General features: G+C 47.3%; 2 protein-coding genes across 2 annotated transcripts; one reads left to right on the top strand and one right to left on the bottom strand.

The window, feature by feature from the left end:
* Positions 1 to 734: 734 nt before the first annotated feature.
* On the top strand, positions 735 to 9,514 carry SKIC8 (SKI8 subunit of superkiller complex). The gene is made up of 11 exons (XM_056865790.1): positions 735 to 768; positions 2,195 to 2,240; positions 3,037 to 3,064; positions 3,701 to 3,806; positions 4,560 to 4,732; positions 4,908 to 5,056; positions 5,644 to 5,737; positions 6,493 to 6,586; positions 7,168 to 7,260; positions 7,870 to 7,948; positions 9,421 to 9,514. Exons 2-11 carry the CDS (start codon positions 2,229 to 2,231, stop codon positions 9,508 to 9,510), a joined length of 918 nt encoding a protein of 305 aa, XP_056721768.1. The 5' UTR covers positions 735 to 768; positions 2,195 to 2,228; the 3' UTR covers positions 9,511 to 9,514.
* Positions 9,515 to 13,549: 4,035 nt separating this feature from the next.
* DNAJA4 (DnaJ heat shock protein family (Hsp40) member A4) lies at positions 13,550 to 22,106 on the bottom strand. The gene is made up of 7 exons (XM_056865791.1): positions 21,969 to 22,106; positions 19,771 to 19,951; positions 18,415 to 18,519; positions 16,665 to 16,892; positions 15,166 to 15,396; positions 14,685 to 14,785; positions 13,550 to 13,765 (listed from the first exon to the last, which is right to left on the bottom strand). The coding sequence occupies exons 1-7, from the start codon at positions 22,098 to 22,100 to the stop codon at positions 13,550 to 13,552; spliced, it is 1,194 nt and encodes a 397-aa protein (XP_056721769.1). The 5' UTR covers positions 22,101 to 22,106.
* Positions 22,107 to 26,163: the final 4,057 nt, after the last annotated feature.

The following is a 26,163-nucleotide window of genomic DNA, read 5'->3' as shown; positions in this document are numbered from 1 at the left end:
ATCCAAATTCTCAAAACTCAAAAATAAACCCCCATGCAGTTTTGAGAATTCAGATGGGGGAAATGCACATCTCCGGCCCCCACCCCCATCCATATTCTCAAAATATGGGAGGTTTTGCTTTGGGTTTGCTGCTCTGTAGATGCACATTTCCCCCATCTGAATTCTCAAAACTCAAAAATAAGCCCCCATGCAGAGTTTTGAGAATTCAGATGGGGGAAATGCGCACCAATAGAGCAGCAAATCCAAAGCAAAAACTCTGCATGGGGGGCTTATTTTTGAGTTTTGACAATTTGGATGGGGGGGGGGGGAGTGCATCTGAAGAGTGGCAAATCCAAGGCAGCAAAACCTCCCATATTTTGAGAATATGGATGGGGGGGAGATGTGCATTTCCCCCATCTGAATTCTCAAAACTCTGCATGGGGGCTTATTTTTGATTTTGAGTATTTGGATGGGGGGGGGGGAAAGTGCATCTAAAGAGTGGCAAAACCTCCCGTGCATAAATGGCCTAAAAAATGCATGTTCTAAAGACAACGGGAGGCGAGGAAAAAGCAGCAAAATTATCCTCTTCCCTTCCCAAAACCGTTCCCTTTCCCCCCCTTTGCTTGAGAGTGGCTGCAACTCCTCTCCGCGCCACTAGGCGGCACCAAAGAACGGGGGATCCCCCCCGGAGGGCGCTTTAGCTTTGCGTCACGGCGCTCGGCCGTTTCGTCATCAACAGGCGCCGTCGCTTTTGGGGACGGGGAGGAGAGCGGCGGCGGCTGGGAGCAGGTAGGGAGTCGGGGGCCAGGCTGGGAGAAGGGCGTGGGGCTGGGGGGCGAAACGGCCTCCAGGGAGGGGTCGGGCCTGGCCGGGCCTGCTAGGCCGCGTCTCCATAGCAACAGCATGGGTGTCCTGGTTTGGGAAGCTGGGGTTGCCAGCCTCCAGGCGGGTCCTGGAGATCTCCCCGGATGGCAGCAGATCTCCAGGCGCTCAGAGATCAGTCTCCCTGGAGGAAATGGCTGCTTTGGAGGGAACTGTCATTTGCAATGAGCCCCTTGCTCTCCTCCCTAGGTTGCCACCCCCAAAACCTCCAGGAATTTCCCGTCCCAGAGTTGGCAACCCCATTCTTCTCCTCCTTTCCGGGGGTGAGGCTGTTACTCTTGTTGTCATCATCATTATTAAACTGAGGGTGTGTGTGGGGGGGGAGGTAGTGGTGAATTTCCTGCATTGGGCAGGGGGGTGGACTAGATGACCTTAGTGGTCCCTTCCAACTCTATGATTAAACTGTTGTTATTAGGTTAGGAAGCTCCTCTCGGAGGAAAACCCCCACCGAATTAGTGAGGTCGCCAAATTCTGTGCCGCAATCTATAAACTTCGTCAAAGTCTTTTACGATAAAATCCAAAGAAATTACAGAAAACGAAGGAGAGGAAGAAGAAGAAAAAATTATTTTGGGGGGGTTAATATGTGTCAAAATGTTTATTTTTTTACCTAACTGTAAATTTTAAATTATGTATACTCTTTCAATTTAATATGACATAACTTTTAAACAGCAGGAAAAGAGGAAGACCCAACAAGAGATGGACGGACTCAATAAAGGAAGCCACAGGCTTCAATTTGCAAGATCTGAGCAAGGCTGTCGAAGATAGGACATTTTGGAGGACTTTCATTCATAGGGTCGCCATGAGTCGGAAGCGACTTGACGGCACTTAACCCACACACACAACTTTTAAACAATATCAATGTACCCATGGTAACATTGCTGTTATGTTCTTAATCTTTATTGGCGCAATGCTGCAATAAATGTACTGTTATTATTAAGCGCGTGGGCAGGTGAAGCATGCAAAGGAGAGAGAAGCTGGACCTGCCAAAATCCCCTCTTCTGAACTGACATTTGAGGAGGGTTGGGGGGGTGAAGGTAGAGTTGCCAAGTCTGCTTTGGGAATTCCTGGAGATTTTGGGGTTGTCCCTTGGAAAGGTGGGGTTTGTGGAGGGGAAGTTGCGCCGCAGGGATGCGATAAAATCTGCCCTCTAAAGCTGCCATTTTCTCCTGGGGGGACTTGATCTCTATAGTCCGGAGATCGGTTGTAATGTATTTTGCAAGGCTCCATACCTATTTGTCTTTTGGTATCTCAGCTGCAGAGTGGGAAGCTGAACAGAACTGTGAGTGTTTCTAAGCGATCTGGTTTCTAATCCAAACCTCTCCTTTCTCCCCAGAGCTTTTCTGTACCTGTCCAGTCTCTATGAAGAAATGACTACGCAGGTAAGAACCCCAGAGCCGTGATTTAATTTTCACAATTTATTTTTAGTGCTCGATCATAGGGATTTGTGCACGTTATCCCTCCCTGCTTTCAGAATTTTTATTACACGGATCACGCATGTTTGTTTTCTTCGTTTGTTTCAGTAGGAGACACATTTCCGTCTTTACCGTCCTCCCTTTCCCTGACCTCTTAGGATGAAATTCTATTTGTGCGTCACCTAAGGGATCTTCCTTGCCAAATTTCAAGCAGGTAGAAGAAGACAATTAAAGTTCTCATGCAGTGAGCAAAGGAGTGCATTTGGCAAGCCAAGGAAGCTTTATCTATGGGCACAGATAATACAGGCTAAAGAAATTCCCATCTGTAAATCCTCCAACTCATGTGTAAAGGGAAAGGTACCGGAAATCAGCACAGTGCTGGAGTTGGGGGTGGCGGCAGCGTTTGTATCAGGGAATGTAGACACCCCCAATACCACTATTACTGATCTCTCTTGCCTCACCTGGGTTGTCCCCGTTGGGCTCTCTGCCTGTCTCCTGCATTACCGATCTGCTGATTGGTAAAGGTCTCTGTCAGTTACATATCTTCTGGGAACCTCCCCCCCCTCCAGTGTTCTTGATCTGATTTTTCTTGCACTGGATTAGCAACCAAGTTTTTCTAAATGTTACCAGCCGTCACTAACGTTTCAAATTTGGCTTAACTGTTAAGGAGTGGAGCCGTTGGAGATCCTGTTTTGATCACTTAACACCTGAATACACATCCCTTAATTTATAACAATTGATCCTTCTTTTTCCCCCTTTTCAGTACAGTATTCTCTTCAAGCAAGAACAAGGTGAGGCGATCTTCCTGTTCTCTTTGGAAATCTCTGGTTCCCTCCATTGTAGATGTGAAGAGATGCCTTTGTAAAGCAGGCCAAACGTATTTTCCAGTGAAATCCAAATTGGGAGCGGAGGGCAATGTCTCTTTTCAAAAACTAAAATACTTTTAGCCTTTTCTCCTGAAAAATGGAACCCAAAGCTGGGGGTGGGCCTTGGTGAGATTTTAACTGCAAAAAAAATCTTAAAATATTCTAGCAGTCTGATCCCAGGCAGAGAGAGGTGTCCTGAAGTCCAGTGGGAAGCCACATAGGGTATCTGATTCTGAACAGGAATCAGGACGCAAAAGAATTAGTATTGGGTGGGCTAGGGTTGCTGCTTGTATTGGGAAACACACCGCTCTTTTCCAGGGGTGCCCCTGGGGGTGAACTCCACTGTAGCCCCAGAGACTTGGGAAATTCCCCTTTTAGAGGTCAGCCAAGGTGGCACCCAGGCTAGCAGGCACAGAGCTCTGTTCCTTTTTAAAAAAAAAATAAATAAGATTTTAATTATGTAGCTTAACTCTATGGACAAGATAAGATAGGATAGTTAAATGCATTCCATTTCTGGGAGCCTCTTGCGGTTCCCTCGCCAACGTCTGCCTCCCTTCCCAGCCCACGACGACGCGATCTGGTCGGTCGCCTGGGGCAAGAACAGAAACGACGGCTCTGAGACGGTGATCTCCGGCTCCTTGGACGACCTGGTGAAAGTCTGGAAATGGTGAGTTCCACAAAAATAAAGAGGTTGGAGAAAATCCTAGGGACGTGGGGACTGGGAACCTCTTTTCTCAGCAGCCTTTGGCTGAGCATTAATTCACCCCGGCTTGTGTGAGCGTAGGGTCCAACTCAACTGGGATGTGTGTGCAAAGACTGCACTTTTAATCAACTGTATACCCCAGCTTTACGCAGGGCCTTCTCCTCAGCCAGATTTAATGTATTACCACCAGCTTTATTAACTGGTCGTTATCTGGGTGTTCCCCTTTCTGATAGATTTTGCCCTTGCTCAAACAAAGAGGTTGAAACTATCCAACATGGTTTTTTCCAGTGCCCCTTCTATCAAACGTTACGGTTAAAATTCTTAAATTCTGTCTTAACTCAGATTGAGGGATTTCCTAATTATCTAATGGTTCCCGCTCTTCTTAACAATCAGGACCCTAATATTATAGAAACCGTGGCTAACTTTCTTGTTGGTATGATTGCAATCCGTTCTGTCTTACAATAGCTTTCTGTGTTTTATTGTATTCTGCCAAATGTTGTTATGCCAATAAAAGTATCTGAACTGAACTAACTGCACCTTTAGAAACATAAGTATGCACTACAAAGATGGGAGGGAGTTGAAGGAATGAAAACCAAGATGAACTGAGCAGGGGGGAAGAAATGAATGCGAAGGTTTTGGCGGTGGCTGTGTCATGCGGGAAGGTGACTCCGCATATTTATTTGTTTTAAAATCTGCTTTCCTTTTATTCCCACAAAGGAACAGCGAAAAGCTGGACCTCAAGTGGACTTTGGAAGGTCATCAGCTGGGGGTGGTCTCGGTGGATATCAGCCACACGGGAACCGTCGCGGCTTCGAGCTCTCTGGACGCCCACATTCGCATTTGGGACTTGGAGACGGGCAAGCAGATAAAGTCGATCGATGCCGGACCTGGTAAGGGCCTTCCGTTCAGCTGTTTGAAATCTGTTTGTTTGGGGGCTGCAAGATTTAATCAACAAATAAATAAACTGAAGGGTTTTGTTTTCTGGGGAGGGGGGAATGTGGCAGGTAAGAGGGCCAAGTTTATGCACTTACTAGTGGCCTATTTCTTTGTCTTCTTTTTCCACAGTTGATGCCTGGTCGCTGGCCTTTTCTCCCGATTCCCAGTATGTTGCCACAGGAAGTCATATAGGGAAAGTCAACATTTTTGGAGTGGAGACTGGGAAAAAAGAATACTCCTTGGACACCAGAGGCAAATTCATCCTTAGCATTGCATATGTAAGAATCCCATTTGGGTGCTTGCTGTGTAACATGTTGTGAATGCACAACTGTCCTTCTCTGGACATCTCAGATAAAGAGCCTTCCTCCCTTCCAGGGAGAGATGATTGGACCCTAGATCTCCATTCTGGGAGGAAAAAAATAGGCAAGCCGGTGTGGTGTAGTGGTTAGAGTGTTGGACTAGGATTTGGGAGACTCTAGGTTCAAATCCCCACTCCTCCATGGAAGTTTGCTGGCTCACTTTGGGCCAGTCACACACTCTCAGTCTAACCTACCTCACAGGGTTGTTGTATGGATAAGATGAGGAAGAGGAGAATGACGTAAGCCATGTTGGGTTCCTACCGAGGAAGAGCCGTGTATGCCCTTAAACACATGGAGCTATCTTATACCAGAATAAGACTAGTATTGTCTACTCGGACCGGCAGAGGCTTTCCCCCTCTGTTTCCTAGAATGAAATCCGTTGGTGCAGGCAAAGTCCAGGGTAGGTTGACGTTGTTGGGGTTCTCTGCATGGACTTGGTATGTTGTTATACCAGTGGGTGGTATAGAAACCATTTATTATAACTCCGATCCTTGTGTTGTTTGCAGAGCCCAGATGGAAAATATTTAGCCAGTGGCGCAATCGATGGCATTATCAATATTTTTGACATTGCAACCGGGAAACTTCTGCACACGCTGGAAGGTCAGGCTCAAAGTGCTTTCTGTTTTCCCTTTCCTCTCTCCCCCTGCCCTTTTGCCACAGCGGTGCTTCTGATCCCCTCTATTTTTGACCCAGGTTTCTGCCGTTCTGTTCCTTGCCTACCTCTGCGTGAACAGAAAATTGAGAAGCAGGGGCATCACAAACCAACCACATTCAAAGGTCACAAACAAACCAGTTTGTGACTGAGCCTCAGATCTTTTAGCAGGATTCCCTCCCTCCTCTCCTTCCTGGTCTAGGAAGTCTGTGATCCGACCCGTTTTTTACAGTGTCTGTTGGCGAGTCTGAACCAAGTGGCATCTGTTTCTTTCCTGGTTACTGAGAACAAGACAAATCCCAATTCGTTCAGGGACCTAAATTTGTCCTTCTGAGAAATGAGGCCTCTTTCCCAGAATGTAATTTTGCAGCTTCATCCTGTGTGTGACTACACACATGTAAGTCCAGCTGAGTTCACTGTAAGCAACTCACAGAAATTCAGCATTTATGTTCGGGTCCTCTTTTGTCAGTTACAGTATTTGACCTGGGAAGGAAATCCCCTTTCGTTCATTGACTGCTCAACAGCTGTTTGTGGGACGCTCAATCTGCCCCTTTCCCTCTGCGGTCTCTGATCATATTTTCCCTGCCTACCCCAGCAGGAGTGAAAATCGGGCAGCCAGCTTTGAAGAGATGCAAGATCTCACCAGGCAAATGTGATGGATGAAGCGATCATAGATAAACACGGCTTTTCTCTTGTCTTTCAGGCCACGCAATGCCTATTCGTTCCCTGACGTTCTCCCCAGACTCCCAGCTGCTTGTCACGGCCTCGGATGACGGCTACATCAAAATTTACGACGTGTGGGTACCAATCACATCACCCCTCTCTCCTCAATGACAACCCCCCCTATATAATTCATAAAATGAGTTCAAGAGAGAGTTGAACTCGGATCCCGAAAAATTAGATCTTCGTTATCGGCTCTGTTCTCCTGTCAAGGGCAGCCACTGGTCGTCCATTGCTTCATGGGAAAATATACCTCGAGAAACAGAGCTTTGCGAAACGGGCTTGCTTTTGGTGCATGCCCGTGACTGGTGACAGGCACGCTGCCTTTGAGCGGCAAGGGAGATCTTGATCCAGGAATTGCTGGCCTTCGAACATGAGCGCTTGATCTGAGGAGGTCCGAGGGTTCATGCCCAGTTGTTCCGGGATGCCCCGCCATTCTGCCAGGGTGTCAGGCCTGGCTGGTTGAACCATGAATGAGTGGAAGGGGGGTGCTCTAGAACATCCATGGCCCTCCCTTGCGGCTGTGGTTCATAGAGAGTTAGTAACAATGGCTAAGCTGTCTTTGCATAGCGGTGCCACTGAGGAGCTCCGAGTGGTCCCTGGGCAACGACTGCATGAGAAGTCTTTCTGAACTAGACCCTGTTTCTGAATTCCGCAGGCAGCACGCCAACTTGGCAGGGACGCTGAGCGGTCATGGATCCTGGGTGTTAAACGTCGCGTTTTGTCCGGACGACACCCATTTCGTTTCCAGGTAGGTAGCTCTCTGGCCTTCTTTGGTTTCCATTGGGCCAGGGAAGGTGGTGGTTGACAAATTTGGGTTCACAGAACACGTGTGCTAGTGTGACGGTGGCTATGACTTCACCAGCTTGTTCCTGCTGATTTTGCATGTTCAAGCACTCTACCACTGTCAGTGAACTCTGCTGAAAAATTACTTTAATCTTTGTCAGTTAATTGCAGAAAAATTAGATTAATTGCTTTCTAATTAGAAGTTAAGATTCAAGATTGGCCTTCTCATCTTGCTATATCAGATGTCATTCATATGCACTTGCTGATTGGCTCATTTGCACTTGTGTCGATTATCTTATATTTAGTTCAGAACCAATCACTTTTCTAGGCAGTAATCACATGATTATGATAGAAGAGTTTTCAAGGAAGATAAGGTTGATATTTTTCTATAAATCTGCACTACCGTGATAAGAAAATCAAATGTCTCTGGATAGAAGTCTCAGAAGGAGACAAAGAGGAGATTTCTCGAATGAAGGATAACTTTGTGTGTAAAGGATAACTTGCCTTCCTGTTAGCGAGACGTATGTTGCCTTAAGAGATTCTGCGACTAATAGCGTCGGCCCGTGTTTTCCAGCTCGTCTGATAAAACCGTGAAAGTTTGGGATGTGCCTACAAGGACCTGCGTCCACACCTTCTATGACCACCAGGACCAGGTATGTGAAGAACTTTGTGATGTGGTCTCTTTTGATAGCGCGGGTGACTTCGTTTGCCAAGGGAACACGACAGGCTTGAAACGCACAGTGGATTTCTGTGTGTGTGTGTGTTGTTGTTGTTTTTTAACCAATTATTCCCTCTTCATGCTGTTTCCGGAGGGTGAGGGTCCCATTTCCCCCAGGAGTGGCGTAGAAGTCATATTCCTCAAACGGCAATCCCATCTGTCTGCGGAAATGTCTGGTGGTTCCCAGCGATGCATTTTGCAGCAGATGACTTTTGGGATCTGAGTGTTTTCTCTCTCCTCTCTCGTGTTTTCAGTAGAAACTTCCCCGTGTGCTTGCACAGGCAAATTGTGTGCTTGCCGTTGGGGAGAACAATGAACCTCCAATCGTATTATGAATCAGCTAGTGATTGGAAACCACTGGTTTATAAATCATGTGGTTTCAGAGGGCACATCTACCGGGTTAGTACAAGTTCCTTGCAGCAAGTGAAGGTGCCTGAAGTTAAACTTAAAAAGCTGCTCTCTGTAGCCAACTCCCTTTTCTTGGAATGGTTCTGAGTTCTAGCGTGTAGTGGTTAAGAGCAGTGGTTTGGAGCGGTGGACTCTGATCTGGAGGACCGGATTTGATTCCCCACTCCTCCACACGAGCAGCAGAGGCTAATCTGATGAACCGGATTTGTTTCCCCGCTCCTGCACATGAAGGCAGCTGTGTGACCTTGGGCTAGTCACAGCTCTCTTAGAGCTCTCTCAGCCCCACCTACCTTACAGGGTGCCTGTTGTGGGGAGGGAAAGGGAAGGAGATTGTAAATCAGTTTGATTCTTCCTTAAGTGGTAGAGAAAGTTGGCATATAGAAACCAACTCTTCTTTCTCTTGAAATCCTGGACCCCCTCAGCTGCTCTTGGTGCTTAAAAATGTGCTCATGCCTCCTGGAAAGTTGGCTGTTGGAAATGTGTTTGAGCCTCAGTTCCTTTTAATATTTTTGACCCAAAGATTGCTTTAACTAGACTCACTCGATGTTGCAAACTTTTGTGTGCATGTTTAGGGTTGCTTGGGGAGTAGGGAGTGTGTTATTTTGGAAGCATGCCATAAGTGTGTACATAAATGGAACATACAGGTGTTTACCTTAAAAGGTTTCTTGGAAAGGATCTGGACAGGATGATTCCCGCTGTTAGGAGGTTTATGCAAATCAACAGAGCCTTTATCTTTCCTGGCCAGAGGGAGGTTGGACGCAGATCAGCAGGAAATAGTTCTAATTTTCTCATGACAAAGAGGAGGAAATCAGCCTGGCTTTTTTCCTCCACCGACCAGGGTATCAAGAGCAAAATGCCGGCGTATCAAGTTGCGTTTTAAATGTGTGTTCTAAGCAGCAGAATTAGCAGCCAGTGTTCTTTAGCAAAGCCTGCGTGTTGTGAACCGTTCAACCCTTGTGCGTCTTTGCCGCTGATCTTTGTTTTTCCTGAATTTCGCAGGTCTGGGGCGTGCAGTATAACGGAAACGGCTCCAAAATTGTATCGGTGGGCGACGACCAGGAAATCCACATTTATGACTGTCCAATTTAAGCTCCCCCCCAACCTGGTTGGACTTTGAAGGCGGCAGGTGGAAGTTTATAAAGAAGCGTTGCTAGACTGTTGCTGTGTCCGTTTGGGGAATTATTTCTCCAACGTCAAGCGAAACCTCCCTGTCCTGAAACTACGACAAAAAATAGCGTAAATCAACTTTTTCCTAAGTTTATATTTTTGCTGTTTTGTCTTTTTTTTAAAGAAAAAAATAACCGCCAGTAGAGTATCGTGATCAGTTCTCGAACGGCGACTAGGAAATACAAACTGGCTGTAAACCAGGGTTCACCAATTCTTCTGTATGTGTCCTGGGTTGAAAGTTCTGTACTGGTTGGCTTCTCTTTCAGGGCATTGTTCCATGTGGTGGGGGTCTTACCTTTCAGGGCCCGAAAGGGCTTGGGGAGGGGGAAGCTGCAGGACGAGTCATCTCCTGTACCGTCCAGCCTGACGTGGAGATCCTCTTCTCAAGCCTGGCTCTCTTGTCACGGCCTGGAGAGGAAGGAAGCTGCGGCCTACGGATGGGGATTTTTCAGTGGTGGCCCCTTAACTTTAGAAGACATCAGCTCTAAGGATTGATATCAGGGGCTAGGCTGGAAGAGTTTCTTTTACCCGGTCTGTGTGTGTCTGTAAGGGTCTATGGTTTTAAGCTGGTTTTATGGTCTGCTTTTTCCACCAAGGACTGTTGTATCAATAAAGATATATATTTTTGACTGTTTTTATCACCTTGTTTGTTTTTATAACTAGCATACAAGCTCGGGTTATTGGTGGTAATTTTATTCTGGAGGGGACGCATGTATGATTTCTAAAAGGGGTCAAAGGCGAACACTGGAGGTGGACACAACACATTTCTAAGGGGAATCACAGTCAAATGATGTTACTGGGAAGAAGTTCTACAAACTTTCTAATTAGTACGAAGCCATCACAGACAGTCACTTCTGTCTAATTAGCGGAGGGGCTAGTGGAAAACTGGTGAATGACCTCCAGTAATTCCAGCACTAATTGGCAACTTGGCCGAATGACCTCAAGTAACCCCACTGACCTCAAGTAACCCCTGCTAATTGGGGTTACTATAGGTCATCCGGAAATTTTTTGCCAAATGACCTCAAGTAACCCCAATGACCTCAAGTAACCCCTGCTAATTGGGGTTACTATAGGTCATTTGGAAAAGTTTTGCCAAACGACCTCAAGTAACCCCAATGACCTCAAGTAACCCCTGCTAATTGGGGTTACTATAGGTCATTCGGAAAAGTTTTGCCAAACGACCTCAAGTAACCCCAATGACCTCAAGTAACCCCTGCTAATTGGGGTTACTATAGGTCATCCGGAAAAATTTTGCCAAATGACCTCAAGTAACCCCAATGACCTCAAGTAACCCCTGCTAATTGGGGTTACTAGAGGTCATTTGGGAAAGTTTTGCCAAACGACCTCAAGTAACCCCATTGACCTCAAGTAACCCCTGCTAATTGGGGTTACTATAGGTCATTCGGAAAAGTTTTGCCAAACGACCTCAAGTAACCCCAATGACCTCAAGTAACCCCTGCTAATTGGGGTTACTATAGGTCATCCGGAAATTTTTTGCCAAATGACCTCAAGTAACCCCAATGACCTCAAGTAACCCCTGCTAATTGGGGTTACTAGAGGTCATTTGGGAAAGTTTTGCCAAACGACCTCAAGTAACCCCAATGACCTCAAGTAACCCCTGCTAATTGGGGTTACTATAGGTCATTCAGAAAAGTTTTGCCAAACGACCTCAAGTAACCCCTGCTAATTGGGGTTACTATAGGTCATTCAGAAAAGTTTTGCCAAACGACCTCAAGTAACCCCTGCTAATTGGGGTTACTATAGGTCATTGGGGTTACTTGCGGTCATCCAGCAAAGCTGCCAATTTGTGCCGGGGTTACTTGCAGTCATTGGGAATGCAGTGTTTAAAGTTGGCAATTCATAGCAGCCTTATTCGATTAATAGCTGGGTTGAAATGGAACATTTGGTTGCTGGAGAATCATAAAATTTATTTTCTCACAGCCACGTTGGATCAAATGAAGTTATGAAGTGTAAAAACTGTCCTATAAGGTACTGTGGTTTCACACAAACACTGCACAGCTCCTTGGTGTTACTGTCCTTTATATATATGTATATATATATATATATATATATATATATATATATATATATATATATATATATATATATATATATATATATATATATATTTATATATATGTATATATATTTATATATATGTATTTATATATATGTATATATATAATAGCTGCCTTTCAAACATCCGTCCTGTCCCTCGCTTAAGGCTGCCTCCCCCCAAATTCCTTGCTGCATCCCTTTTTGGGACACAGTAAGTTGTGTAGAAGCATCCTTATGCTGCCTCCTTTCCGCTGAAGTTCCCAAACCGAATTTCTTTGGTGTCTGGGATACAACGGACAAAGTTCTCGGAAAAGACAAAATGGAATCTCACTCCTCTGAGCAACGAACGGAGAGGTGGCAGTCCACCGACCCACCAGATGTCAGTCATAATGTTGCTGACGCCCTCAGATCCTCTAAAGCTTCCTCACTGGCAGTGAATCCCTGACCTACTGGAACTGCTATATAATATCTGCAAATAACCACCAGAATCTAATCGGTTATTGTCAGGCATTGTTAGAAAGCAGAGGTCTGAAACTGCTAAGGTCCCACAATCTGTGAAGTTTTATATCGTGCTCCACGGAAGCAGTTAGGTCTCATTCAAAAAGATTTTTGTTGGATTTTGGATCAAAATCAACAGCTGCTAGGTATTGGTTAAGCACTAACAGAACCTACAAAATCACGGCTTTTAACAACACCCTACAATAAATCTTTTTAAAATAATATGGTATTTATCAATATCTAACAGTAGATTCGGTTAAGTTTTTAACAAGATCTAAAAATAGCCAACCAAACCTGTTAACTTGAGAGGAATTGTTACAAGGTAACAGGAGTTCACTGGTTATTGATAGGTCCTGCAAAACACATGAAGCTGCCTTCTACTGAACCAGACCCTGGGTCCATCAAAGTATTGTCTACTCAGACCGGCAGCGGCTCTCCAGGGTCTCAGGCAGGGGTCTTTCACTTCACCTATTTGGCAAGTGCCTTCAACTGGAGATGCCCGGGATTGAACCGGGGACTTTCTGCATGCCAAGCAGATGCTCTACCACTGAGCTATGGCCCTTCCCCAAGCAACAAAATCTATTCATTTTTAATGGCAGCACCGTAGATCTTATCAGTACCTAACAATAATCGACAGAACCTGTTAGTTAAAAATTGACTAACTCTTCCCGCTGGTTACGTCTAGGTATTGTTGAAAACTCTATCTTCCTTTGTAGCGGCACTGAGCCAAAACAAACTTGTGACTTTCAACAATACCTAACAGAGTGCTGGATATTTTAAAAGCCAGACTCTGCCAGTTGTGGTTAAGTCTTTAAAAACTGACAGTCTCCAGTCAAATCTAACTACCACCACCACATGGAAGCTGCCTTCTACTGAATCAGACCCTGGGTCCATCAAAGCCAGTATCGTCTACTCAGACTGGCAGTGGCTCTCCAGGGTCCCAGGCAGGGGTCTTTCACATCACCTACCTGCCTGGTCCCTCTAACTGGAGCTGCTGGGGACTGAACCTGGGACCTTCTGCATGCCAAGCAGAGACTAGCCACTGAACCACATCCCCTCTTAGTCTGTACCTCTCCCCAGAGCGCTCACACCACACACGAATGGTCCTCAAGCTTTATTTCAAGGAATAAAATTCCAGGAATAACAACAACTTCAAGTGAAATGCTGTATATCAAAGCTGCCAGGTATGCATAAATAGTGGGCTTGACGCCTCTCAGGAGCAGCTGGATGTGTCATAAAACACCCAATCTTAAATTAAAACACACACCCACACCGGTCCTTTAACATGGAACAAGGTAACGTGGACGCGCTTCCTTTAAAAAAGAATGCACGGCGACTCGTGACATGACGCGGGCAGCTTCCGAGAGGTTGCCGAACTCACAAATCCCCTGGACATCTTCAGCGCCTAAGACGTGTGGCACTGCACGCCTGCCCTGGGCCCCTCCTCGTCCTCTTCGTACACTTCCCCATGCCTGCGGTGGGACTGCTCCCTCGGGTCGAACTCGACCAGGTCGACCTGGTCCATGTCGTCCGTGATCATGACGTCCTCCCGGGGAGGGAGAAGGACTTCTAGCAGAGGCAGCCGCTCTGGGGGAAGCCAGTTTTTCTCCGGGAAGACAACCTGCAAGGGAAGACCACCGACTTAAGATCTGCATGAGGCTTTTACGCCCAGCATTGTTTCCCGTAAAGCTTTACATACACATGAAGCTGCCTTACACTGAATCAGACCCTTGCTCCATTAAGTCAGTATTGTCTACTCAGACTGGCAGCAGCTCTCCAGGGTCTCAGGCAGGGGTCTTTCACTTCACCTACTTGCCTAGTCCTTTTAACTGGAGATGCCAAGGATTGAACCTGGGACCTTCTGCGTGCCAAGCAGATGCTTTACCACTGAGCCACAGCCCCTCCCCTAAGAAGAAAAGTTGGTTTTCATATGCCGACTTTCTCTAACACTTAAGGGAGACTCAAACAGGCTTACAATCACCTTCCCATCCCCACAACTGACATCCTGTGAGGTAGGTGGGGCTGAGAGAGCTCTAACAGAGCTGTGACTTGCCTAAGGTCACCCAGCTGGCTTCGTGCATAGGAGCAGGGAAAGAAATCCAGTTCATCAGATTAGCCTCCACCGCTCATGTGGAGGAGCGCAAGGGAAGGGGCTGAACAAGTCCTTTTCGCACACGCGCACCTGCTTGTGTGGGCGTGGATGGCCACGCGCAGGTGGAAATGGGGGCCAGGAAAAGCCAGCGGTGGGCAGTAGCCATCTGCCCAGGAATGCCACGTGCCCACTGCAAGCCAGCGGGAGAAACGGCAGAGGAAAGAAACGAATGACATTTCTCACACACCCGAGCAGGAACCCAGGCTTGACATCCGACGCCGAGCGATCTCGAGAAGCTCAGTGGGAATACCTAAAGCGTCAATGCGGCAACATCGCTTCCAGGTTTTTGCCCGAAACGTAACGGCGGCATGTAGCTGGGTGTAATTTTCACCCTCGCCCCACTCATAAAGTTCCCTGGTGAAGTCAGTCCCTTGACATTTTTACTTACCAAGAATTGTATAATCAGAGAACCTTTTTCCAGTGGATTCTTGTAAATAGGCATTCCTTCGTTCTGGACGCATTTGAGGTCTCCGTGTTTTATCACCTCACCTGTTTGAAGTAGAGTTCCATATTTAAAAAACACTTTTTTGAAAAAAGAAAAAAAGAATGACCTTTCTAAAAGCCCGTTTCTGAGGGCGGGGAGTGGGGAGATATAACTTGTGGTTTTGTCAAGGTACCTTTCAAACTACAGATGAACACATGAAGCTGCCTTATACTGAATCAGACCCCTGGTCCATCAAAGTCAGTACTCTCTACTCAGACCAGCAGCGGCTCTCCTGGGTCTCAGGCAGAGGTCTTTCACATCGCCTACTTGCCCAGTCCCTTTAACTGGAGATGCTGGGGATTGAACCTGGGATCTTCTGCATGCCAAGCAGAGGCTCTGCCACTGAGCCACAGCCCCTCCCCACAAACTAGCCACAAAACCTCACCTGGTCTGGAAGTTATCACAAGGACTCTCTCGTCCAGTGTTTCAACTGTCTTTTTGAAACCGCACAAGGCCTCTGTGAGCTGAATGCTCATTTTTATAATCAAGTCATGGCCTCTTCTCTGAAACATGGGGTGGTCCTTCTGGTCAAGCACGATGATGACATCTCCGGGCTCCAGGTCGGGCTCTTGGTCGCCCTCTCCATGAATCACCATTTTCTGACCATCTTTCATTCCTAGGGGACACAAAACAAAACAAAAAAACCCCCAAGCTTAGTACCAGCGTACTATTTGTCAAACCGACGCCAGACAAAAGCAATCAAAACCTGTCTTGTAAATTGAAAATTCAGGGGGGGTTGTTTCAGAACTGTAAAACTGATTTATTTGCAACATTTGTACCACAAAACTTTCAAGCCAAGAGATATTCAGAGATGTTCAGAGGTGGTTTGCCATCGCCTGCCTCTGCACAGCAACCCTGGACTTTCTTATTGGTCTCCCATCCAAGTACTAACCAGGGCTGATCCTGCTTATATTCTGAGATCTGACAAGATCAGGCCAGCCTGGGCCATCTAGGTCAGGCCTCTTTTGGGTCACCAGCTGCCTAATCTCATAAATTTATTTGCAAAATTTGTACCCATCAGGGCCCCCAAGGCGGCTAACAGTTCAAGCAGGCATTATGAAAACACATCATAAAAAACAACTGAAGCCAAAAACTAAAATGTGCGTAGGTAAAAGCGCAGAGAAACCATAATTAAATGATAGGGCAGGAAGGAGAGCCGACCGAGGGAATGGAATGTCAGACGGAACTAAAGCATCTTCACTCGCTTGTGGAAGACAGTGACAGAAAGGAATAGACAAATATCCCTGGAGAGAGCTTCAGTTTTGGTGCCACAACCAAGAAGGCCCTCTCTGATGTGGTGATATGAAAATAGTTACGTAGCAGTCTGGAAGACTACTGTTCGACTCCAGAGCCTAGGTTCTTGCAGCAAGACTTTGCTAATGAACACAGCGTTGGTCAGGGAGAGTTCAGAGAGGCAGACGGAAGCAGGACAAACAGCAGAAAATGGCCACATACGAAACACACCAAAGGGTGGGTGGGAGAGAGATCTGCTCCACTGAGTGTTGGTTGGCAAGCCTGCAGCAGACGCTGTAAGCCTTCTCAACTCAGCTGACCTTCTTGCGGGGCCAAAAGCACCAGAACCCCAATCTCATCAAAACTTTGGATTCCCCTGGGAGATTCGTCTGTCCCCCTCTATCGGTGTCTTTTGCCAGCAGGTGAAGACTTTTGTTTTGTTTTGCCCGGCAACCTCCCGCAATGGCTACTGGCCCTCCTCCTTCTAGCGTTGCTCGAATATTCTTAAAGTTATAATTTCAACAGCATTTTAAACTGTTTTAATATTCAATTGTTTAAATATTTCAGTGTTGTTTACTTTCGCCGCCTCGAGGACCCTGATCGGGTGGGAAAGGCGGCCTGAATAAATAAAACGAGTTAAGCGCCTCTTACCTTTTTCGATGTGGATCTCTAAGATCTTCTTCTCCCGCACCACCTTGTTGCCGTGGCAGGTGGTGCACCTGTCCCTGGGGTTGATGCGCTCGCCCTGGCCTTTGCAGTCGGGGCAGACCGTCTGGATCTGCTGCACCATGCCCGGCCCGATCTGCTGCACGATCACCTGCACCCCACGCCCTTTGCAGGTGGGGCACTTCTCCACAGCCCCTTTCTTCCCACCATAGCCTAGAAACGAGGTGGGGTGGGGGAAAGAGATAAATAAATATTAATTCATAACGTTTGCCCGTGCCGGATGGTTGCGTGCCAAACCGGACAACAGAATCTCAGCATCAATGCTGAAGTGAGGCTCTCTGCCAAAACATGCCTTAACGGAGCACATCGTGAGCAGCGCCCGTTGATACTGTTAACCCCCTCAGCGTGGTGTAGTGGTTAAGAGCGGTGGTTTGGAGCAGTGGACTCTGATCTGGAGAACCGGGTTTGATTCCCCACTCCTCCACATGAGCAGCGGAGGCTAATCTGGTGAACTGGATTTGTTTCCCTACTCCTGCACATGAAGCCAGCTGGGTGACCTTGGGCTAGTCACAGCTCTCTTAGAGCTCTCTCAGCCTCACCTACCTCACAAGGTGTCTGTTGTGGGAGGGGAAGGGAAGGTGATTGTAAGCTGGTTTGATTCTTCCTTAAGTGGTAGAGAAAGTCGGCACAGAAAAACCAACTCTTCTTCTCCCCCCACCCCCAAATATTGTGTAGCAATGAATTCCATCTACTCTGTTTTGTGAAGTACTTTCCATTTGCCCAATTTGTGGGGTGGCACCAGGCTTTAATAGTATGAGAGATGGGGGGGGGGGGGGGGAAATGCCTCTACCTTTTTCCACATCATCAGCGATTAAAAATTAAAAAAACACCACTTGTTCTTTGAATTACCGTTTTGTTTTACAACACAGCTAGCTAGAACAAGAAATAAGACAAAACAAAAAAGTAATAAAAAACAACCACCACGAGGGCACAGGAAGAAGGAATTTACATGTTTTTTCAGGTCTTGTATTGGTTTACGCAGGCTGGGTTTCGTGCGTGGGTTACATTGTTCAACACCTACGCAAAGTTTCTACACCAGCGATCAAAATATAATGGCCCAAATCCAACCACGGCACCTTCCTTTGTTATCCTTTTTCTAAGCTGCCTACAAGAGCCAAAGCACTAGGGACAGCAAGTGCCTTAAGAGATCGTCAAATGAGACATTCAGCATTTTCCCTAGTGTAGCGTTCAGGGCACTTACGTCTAAATGAACCAACTTCCACGTACAAACTCTGGAGCATGTTTCTTTGACGCATTTATACCCTAGTTTTCCCAGCCAGACTGGTTCCCGAAGCAGCTTACAATTAGAAATCAGTCACCAATGTTAAATGACAGATGAAGAAGAAGAGTTGGTTTTTATATGCCGACTTTCTCTGCCCCTTCAGGGAGAATCAAACCAGCTTACAATCACCTTCCCTCCCCTTCCCCACAACAGACACCCTGTGAGGTAGGTGGGGCTGAGAGAGCGCAAGAGAGCCGTGACTAGCCCAAGGTCACCCAGCTGGCTTTATGTGGAAAAGCGGGGAAACCAACCCAGTTCACCAGATTAGCCGCTGCCGCACATGTGGAGGAGTGGGGAATCAAACCCGGTTCTCCAGATCAGACTCCACCACTCCAAACCACTACACCATGAGTTGCAAAGTTCCACTCATGCCCAGGTCACAGAGGTATTTACCTTTACACTTGTCGCAGATCACGTTCTTCTGAAGCGCCAGCTTCCGGGTGGTCCCGTTATACAAGTCTTCGAGGCTCACGCTCAACTGGTGCACAACGTTCTTGCCTTAATAAAGGAAAGAGTTCAGGCGCTTAACAGAAAAGCCTGCTAGTTACAAGGTTCTCGTTCAAAGCCTTTTAGCAGCCCCCGCCCCCCCACGCTCGCATACCCAACACGCCATCCTCAACCTTGAGAAAGGACACACCGTGTGTGCCCGGTCAGGAAGAATTTCTTCCTTTGCAACAGGGGTATTTTTAGCAGTACAACTGCTCGCCCTCCTGCACTCAGCTGCCAATCCAGCTTTTCAAAGTTGTATTTTTTTTAAAAAAAGATTCCAACTTCACCCAAACAAAACTTTGCAAGCTGGAAAAGGGCCCGTTTGCCTGCCTCCCCTGTTCACCTTACTGATCCTTTCCTCTGTGGCCAGAAATCAGACACAAATGCTAAATAATACACATTCAATCCAGTTTGCAATTAGTTTACAGTGTGAAATGGCAAAATCCACCCGCAAATGATCGCTAAAGTGCATTTGTGGGAAGGGGCCGTGGCTACTGGACTCAAACCCCGCTGCTCTACTGCGGACAGACACAGCTGCTCTCTGAAACGATTATGAGGTTTTGTTTTGCAAGTTTATTTAAAAAAAATAATCTAATCCAGGTGTCCTCAATGTGGTGCCTGTGGGCATCATGGCACCTTCCAAATGTCTTAGAAAGCGGGGGGTGCCAGGAAGGGTTTTTGTCCACCAAGGCTTCAGATTGGCCGTTAAAAGATTTGATTGGCGGTGCAGATGTCTGAAGACATTGCTCTGGCTGGCAGCTACCACCACACCACAAGACTGAAGGGAAGCCGCGGCGGCCGTTCTTGCGCATTTTTGTGGCTGCCTCCGCCTCCCGCGCCGGCCACTTGGGAAGCCGCGCTCCCTGCCCGGTGTCGGAATTCCAAAGGTGCCCACAGGCTCAAAAAGGTTGGGGACCCCTGTTCCAATCAATTCCGTGCCGCTGGACTCTATGCCTTATAAGTGATCGAGCCGGGCAAACGATGGTTAACTCCATCAATATAATTGCTCTCATAATATTATGGTTTGCTTAGCAATTGCTACGTGAACCCCACCAGTGGGCCAAAGCTTATACGAAGGCATGGAACAGGGGTCGCTCAGAAGGCCTTCGCTAGCACTGCATTTTGACAGCACCAGGAAGCCGAAGCCTTCGGTTTAGCCGAAGCCTTCAGTTAGTTGGAAAATACACTTTGCACATGCGTTAGGGTTTTCAAAACACTAAACTTTAAAAAGCCCCGTAACTTTTTAAAAAGCTTTCATACCTCGTCTCTCTCTATTCATTCGGCCTCCACCACCAAAGAACATGTCAAAGATGTCCATGGGTGAAGAGAAATTGCCGCCACTTAAGCCTCCTTCTTTAATAGCTTGCTCCCCACCCTGGTCATAGAGGTCCCTTTTCTTGGGGTCTGACAGAACTTCATAAGCCTGGGATATGAGCTTAAACTACGAAAAGAAAGAGACCCTCTAAATATCGCTGACCGCTGAACGACGGACAGTAAAGTTTCATTCAAACAACTGAGCACAGTTCCCCCACGTCGCTTAAGAATTTTGCAAGGGGCTTTGGCGGTACCGGAGCAAAAGTTGTATTCTTCCCATTTTTAGAATCTGTTTCATCCCTTGTTGAGCACTGCCTACTCCCTCCCAGGAATAGCGTGGCAGATCTCAGCGTGTGTAAAGGACTAGGGCGCAGGGGTGGTGGTGGTGGAAGATGCTTCCCAGAGGTGATCCAACCACCCAGGGCTTTCATTCCCAGGGCTTTCATTCCCACCCCAGGTGGTAACAGTGCCATCTATACACTGGAAAAAACTCATTTTTGCTTTTGCGTAACAGCTATGGAACCTCCCAGGATATCTACAAAGAATCACATGCAGATGATCAGGGGAGGGGCTGTGGCTCAGTGGTAGAGCATCTGCTTGGCATGTAGAAGGTCCCAGGTTCAATCCCCAGCATCTCCAGTTAAAGGGACTAGGAAGGTAGGTGATGGGAGAGACCACCGCCTGAGACCCTGGAGAGCTGCTGCCAGTCAGAGTAGACAATACTGACTTTGGTGGACCAAGGGTCTGATTCAGTATAAGGCAGCTCCGTGTGTTCATGATAGTGTATAATCCTTTCCCCCTTCAAATTTACATTGCTTTTATAGCAAGCTGTCGCCCTTGGTGGCCAACGATGGAAAAGCCCTGTATATCTGACCCACCGGCTTTTCTGCTACCCCTTGGAGTAGAGGGGCAGCATTTAGGTATTACCCCCCCCCCGGCGCGCTTTTCTCCCCAAGAAGGACCTGCCTTGTTCCCCTCCCCATTTTACGCTCACAGCAACCACTCTGGTGAGGTAGGTTAGGCAGAGAACGGTCAGTGGTCACCCAGCGATCTCCCCCGGGAGAGTGCTAATTTGAACCCGTGTCTCTGAGATCCTTATCTGACACTAAACACCATACCGCACTAGCAGTAATAAAGAAATTGGGGGGGGGGTACAAAAGTGTAGGCTATTTTGAGCCCCCCCCCCCTCCCAAATGGGCTTCCTAGAGGCACCTGGTTGGCCACTGTGTAAACAAACTACTGGACTTGATGGGCCTGGGTCTGATCCAGCAGGGCCTTTCTTATGCTCTTATGTTCTTAATGCAGTTAGGGCTAGTCAATCTGATGGGATCCCCCCAAGGTTTATGCTACACCCCATTTTAAACTGCATTAATATGCTGCAGGCATATCTGTAAATTCTTTAAAAAGTACATTGGTTGTACTTCTCTGGCACCTATGCCAGATCTCTCGGGGCCTGCGTGCCCATCTACAGCGGCCCAAGGCAACTGAATTCACGGTCACCCCAGCCTCCTAATGTCACCCATCCTCTTGACTGCAAATAGGCCTACTCTGAGGAGGCCCTCCAATAGAGAGGCACCAGATTCTGCCTACCGCTGCAGGCAGCAGAACGAGACAGAAAAGCTGTGCAGAGAGACAGCAGAAGGAGGATTTTCTTCCTCACCCACCACAGCGCTGCAGGCTGGCCTGGAGCATACAATCGGTAACCCCAACAACAGAAACTGAGTTGGTCCATCGGGAGGTCTGCCTTTAGCTTGCGTGGTTGGGTCTTCCCCTGTACTGGCCTGACTTGTGATAGGGCCGTGCTAGGGTTGTCGATCTCCAGGTGGGTCCTGGAGAATTGCAACGAATCCCCAGACAACGGAGATCAGTTCTTCCTGAGAAAACAGCCCGATGAGAACCCTCCCCAGGCTGCAACTCCAAACCTCCAGGAATTTCCCAACCCGGAGTTGGCAACCCTAGGCCATAGAGGTATTCTTGCTCAACACTTAGCCTTTTTGGCCATTTCATAAATCAGCACAACGGGGCGACTTTCTGGGGGTCCAAGGTTTTTACGGCGTCTTCACCACACGCAACTGGCAACCCAGCCCCTCCATCCCATCAGCCCGCCTCGTCCTCAGGACAGCAGCCTGCCCGTGGCCCATTACCCGCTCGCCCTCGCTGGGGTTCTTGTCAGGATGGTACTTCAGTGCCAGCTTGCGGTAGGCGCGTTTGATCTCCTCTGAGGTGGCGTTGGGCTTCACCCCAAGGATGTCGTAGTAACCTGTCTCCTTCACCATGGTGGCCTGAGCAGGGCAAAAGAGGAAGAAAGCTTGTTTGGGAGATTTTTCGCCATCATTGTCCTCTTCCCAACCTTAAAATCTTCTCTTTCTGGGACAATATTCGCCAGACGGGTGTTAGCTCACACACTAAAAACTATAGCCGCCAAGTTTAGCTGATCAGCCATAACCCGGCTGCCTAAAAAGCAACCCCCATTTTTTTTAATGTGCACTAATTGTATTAAGTGCTTATAAAAAACTGCAGTTCCAATTAAGATGAGGCGTTCCCTGTGCTCTGGCACATAGGAGGGAGTGACTCTCAGCTCAATTCCGGAAGGGTAGCAGGGTTTACCTGCTGCCACCAAAGTAATAAAAACAAATGGACAGCATGGGTTACATTCTGCCCTGACCTGGATGGCCCCAGGCTAGCCTGGTCGCATCAGATCTCGGAAACTAAGCAGGGCCAGCCCTGGTTAGTACTTGGATGGGAGAGCACCAAGGAAGCCCAGGGTTGTTACCCAGAGGCAGGCAATGGCCAACCACCTCAGTTCATCTCTTGCCCTGACCTGGATGGCCCAGGATGACCCGATCTCATCAGATCTCAGAAGCAAAGCAGGGTGGGCCCTGGTTAGCCCTTGGATGGGAGACCTCCAAGGAAGTCCAGGGTTGCTATACAGATTAAGGCCATGGCGACCCACCTGTGTTTGTCTCTTGCCTTGCAAACCCCATGGGGTCGCCATAAGTCAGCTGTGACTTGACTGCACCAAAATAATAATAATAGTAATAATATTAACAATAGAACCATAGAATCATAGAGTTGGCAGGGACCACCAGGGTCATCTAGTCCAACCGCCTGCTCAATGCAGGAAATTCACAACTACCTCCCCCCCCCACTCCCAGTGACCCCCTACTCCATGCCCAGAAGATGGCCCTCCCTCTCATCATCTGCTTAAGGTGAGTAATAATAATGATATTATCCTCCCGCTCCCCCCCAGGAGTCTTGTCAATCAACATCATTATTACTCATCAATACGGCCCTTGTTAATACTCATCAATACGACCATCGCTAATACTCATCAATACGACCCTTATTATTACTCAATACGGCCCTCGTTAATACTCATCAATGCAACCCTCGCTAATACTCATCAATACGACCCTCATTAATACTCATCAAGACCCTCACTAATACTCATCGAAACAACCCTCACTAATACTCATCAATACGACCCTCATTAATACAACCCTTGTTAATACTCACCAATACAACCCTTAATACTCACCAATACAACCCTCATTAATACTCACCAATACGACCCTCGCTAATACTCACCAATACGACCCTCGCAAATACTCACCAATACGACCCTCATTAATACTCACCAATACGACCCTCGCAAATACTCACCAATACGACCCTCATTAATACTCACCAATACGACCCTCGCTAATACTCACCAATACGACCCTCGCTAATACTCATCCATACGACTCTTATTATTACTCAGTATGGCCCTTGTTAATACTCATCCATACGACCCTCATTAATACTCATCCATACGACCCTTATTATTACTCAATATGGCCCTTGCTAATAGTCATCGATGAAACCCTTATTAATACTCATCAATAAGACCCTCGTTAATACTCATCAATAAGACCCTCGTTAATACTCATCAATACGACCCTCGCTAATACTCATCCATAAGACCCTCATTAATACTACCCTTCCCCCATCACTGGTACCCCCCTTAGGCCCAATTCCCCTCCCCCCCCCCGCCGAGTAGTAAAGGCAGAGAGTCTATTTACTGCTCCTTATCCGCCCAGCAGTTGCCCTGCGAGGGTATTGGGCGACCCTCCCGCAGCAGGAAGGAAGCCAGGAAGGGGGGGCCAAAGTACCCCTCGCGGCCTGCCAGGGGGCAGCAGAGGGCCGCTCCGCAACCGCCTCCTCCGGGACTCGGAACCGGCCGTTTGCCGCGCGCGGCCGGCGGCTCCGGCGCTTTTATATCGGCCGCCGGCGAAGCTTCTGGAAGGCGGCCGCCCTGACGTCACCGAAGGCTCTGGAAACCTCTGGCGGGGCCCGGGCGCGGGTCGGGACGCCGGCCCCTGACGCGCCGCCCGCTCGGCCAATCGGCTCTAAGCCGGCCCGTCCGCTCGGCCAATCAAGGCCCCGCGGCGCCCTCAAGGGGTTGGACGGTGCGGGGGGGGGGGGAAAGCCCGCCCTTTCTTTGGTTTGAGGGGCGGGGCGGAGCAACGGCCGGCTCGGCTCCGCGGGGCGGCGAGTCCCCGCCCGGCTTCCGTCCCCGAGTCCCGACCCGAGTTATCAGTCTCCGTTGCAGGACAGCCTCTAAACGTTCATCCCGCCTGCGCGCAAACTAGACGCCCCCCATTATTTTTATTCATGATGATGATTATTATTTTGCAAATAATAATAATAATAATAATTATGCAGATAATTATTATTATGCAAATAATAGTAACTATTATTATTATGCAAATAATAGTAACTATTATTATGCAAATAATAACAACTCTTATTATTATGCAAATAACTATTATTATTTGCATATAATAATAACTATTATTATTATTATAATAAACTATTATTATTATGACCTATTATTATTTTGCAAATAATAATAATTATTATTATTTTGCAAAACAAGGCGCCCAGAGCCCAGCTTGGTTTAGAAAAGGGCGGGATACACACGGAATAAAATAAAATAAATACATATAATCATTTACGGAGATCTTGCTCGTTTTTACCAAACAGAACAAAAATGGCATTTATTATTAATTATTACTTTTCTTTAAATTATTATTACTTTTTAATATTTCCTACTTATTACTTTTCTTAAAATTATTAATTATTATTTTTCTTAATAATTCCTAATTATTACTTTTCTTAAAATTATTATTACTTTTCCTTATAATTTGTATTACTTTTCTTAATAATTCCTAATTATTACTTCTTAAAGGAAGCAGGTATCCTGACTTTTCATCCCTGCTCTGAAAAATGTTGCTAAAATTATTGATGCTGCCTGAGATATGCAATAGAGGCCGCGATCCTGGACAGGAAGGCCACAGATCATTTGCTAACTCCATCCCAAATAGGGTTGCCAACCTCCAGGTCCTAGCTTGAGATCTCCTGCTATTACAACCGATCTCCAGCCGATAAGAGATCAGTTCCCCTGGAGGAAAGGGCCCCTCTGACAATTGGACTCTATGGCATTGAAGTTCCTCCCCAAAAACCTCCCACAGGTGGCAAAGAGGGACCTGGCAACCCTAACTCCATCCCAAAGTAGGGTTGCCAACACTTGTTTGGGGAGATCTGGGGAAGTGGGGCCGCGGGGAGGTTGGGGTTTGAGAAGGGGAGGCACCTCAGAGGGGTATAATGCCCCAGAGACCACCCTCCAAAGCATCCATTTTCTGCAGGGGAACTGATCTCTTATCGGCTGGAGATAGGGCTGCCAACGCCCAGTTGGTGGCTGGAGATCTCCCGCTATTGCAACTGACCTCCAGCTGATAGAGATCAGTTCCCCTGCAGAAAATGGATGCTTTGGCAATTGGACTCTATGATATTATAGGCCACCAAAGTCCCTCCCCTTCCCAAACTCTGCCCTCCTCAGACTCCACCCCAAAAATCTCCAGGTGTTTCCCAAGCCAGAGCTGGCAACCCTAGCTGGAGATCAGCTGCTATTCCGGGAGATCTTCAGGCCCCACCTGGGGTATGGTTGCCAACCTCCAGGTATTAGCTGGAGATCAGCTGCGATTCCGGGAGATCTTCAAACCCCACCTGGGGTAGGGTTGCCAACCTCCAGGTATTAGCTGGAGATCCCCTGCTATTACAACAGATCTCCTAATGGAGACCTGAATAGACACTGTTGGTGGTCCCTAAGGAAATGTTACCTACTAAGGTGTTTTGAAATTATACTTTTTGGATACATGTAGCTGACGAAGCCATATGCGAAACGTGATTGATTATGATCTAGACAACACGTCCTGTCATCCTGTATTGTGGCTTTGCAAATGTTGCTTAATTTCCAGCATACTGAAATATAGTCTGAAAAGACATACAACTGAT

This window comes from Euleptes europaea, chromosome 20 (assembly GCF_029931775.1).
Source record: "Euleptes europaea isolate rEulEur1 chromosome 20, rEulEur1.hap1, whole genome shotgun sequence".
NCBI lineage: Eukaryota > Metazoa > Chordata > Lepidosauria > Squamata > Sphaerodactylidae > Euleptes > Euleptes europaea.
This window is presented reverse-complemented; position numbering and strand designations above follow the sequence as displayed.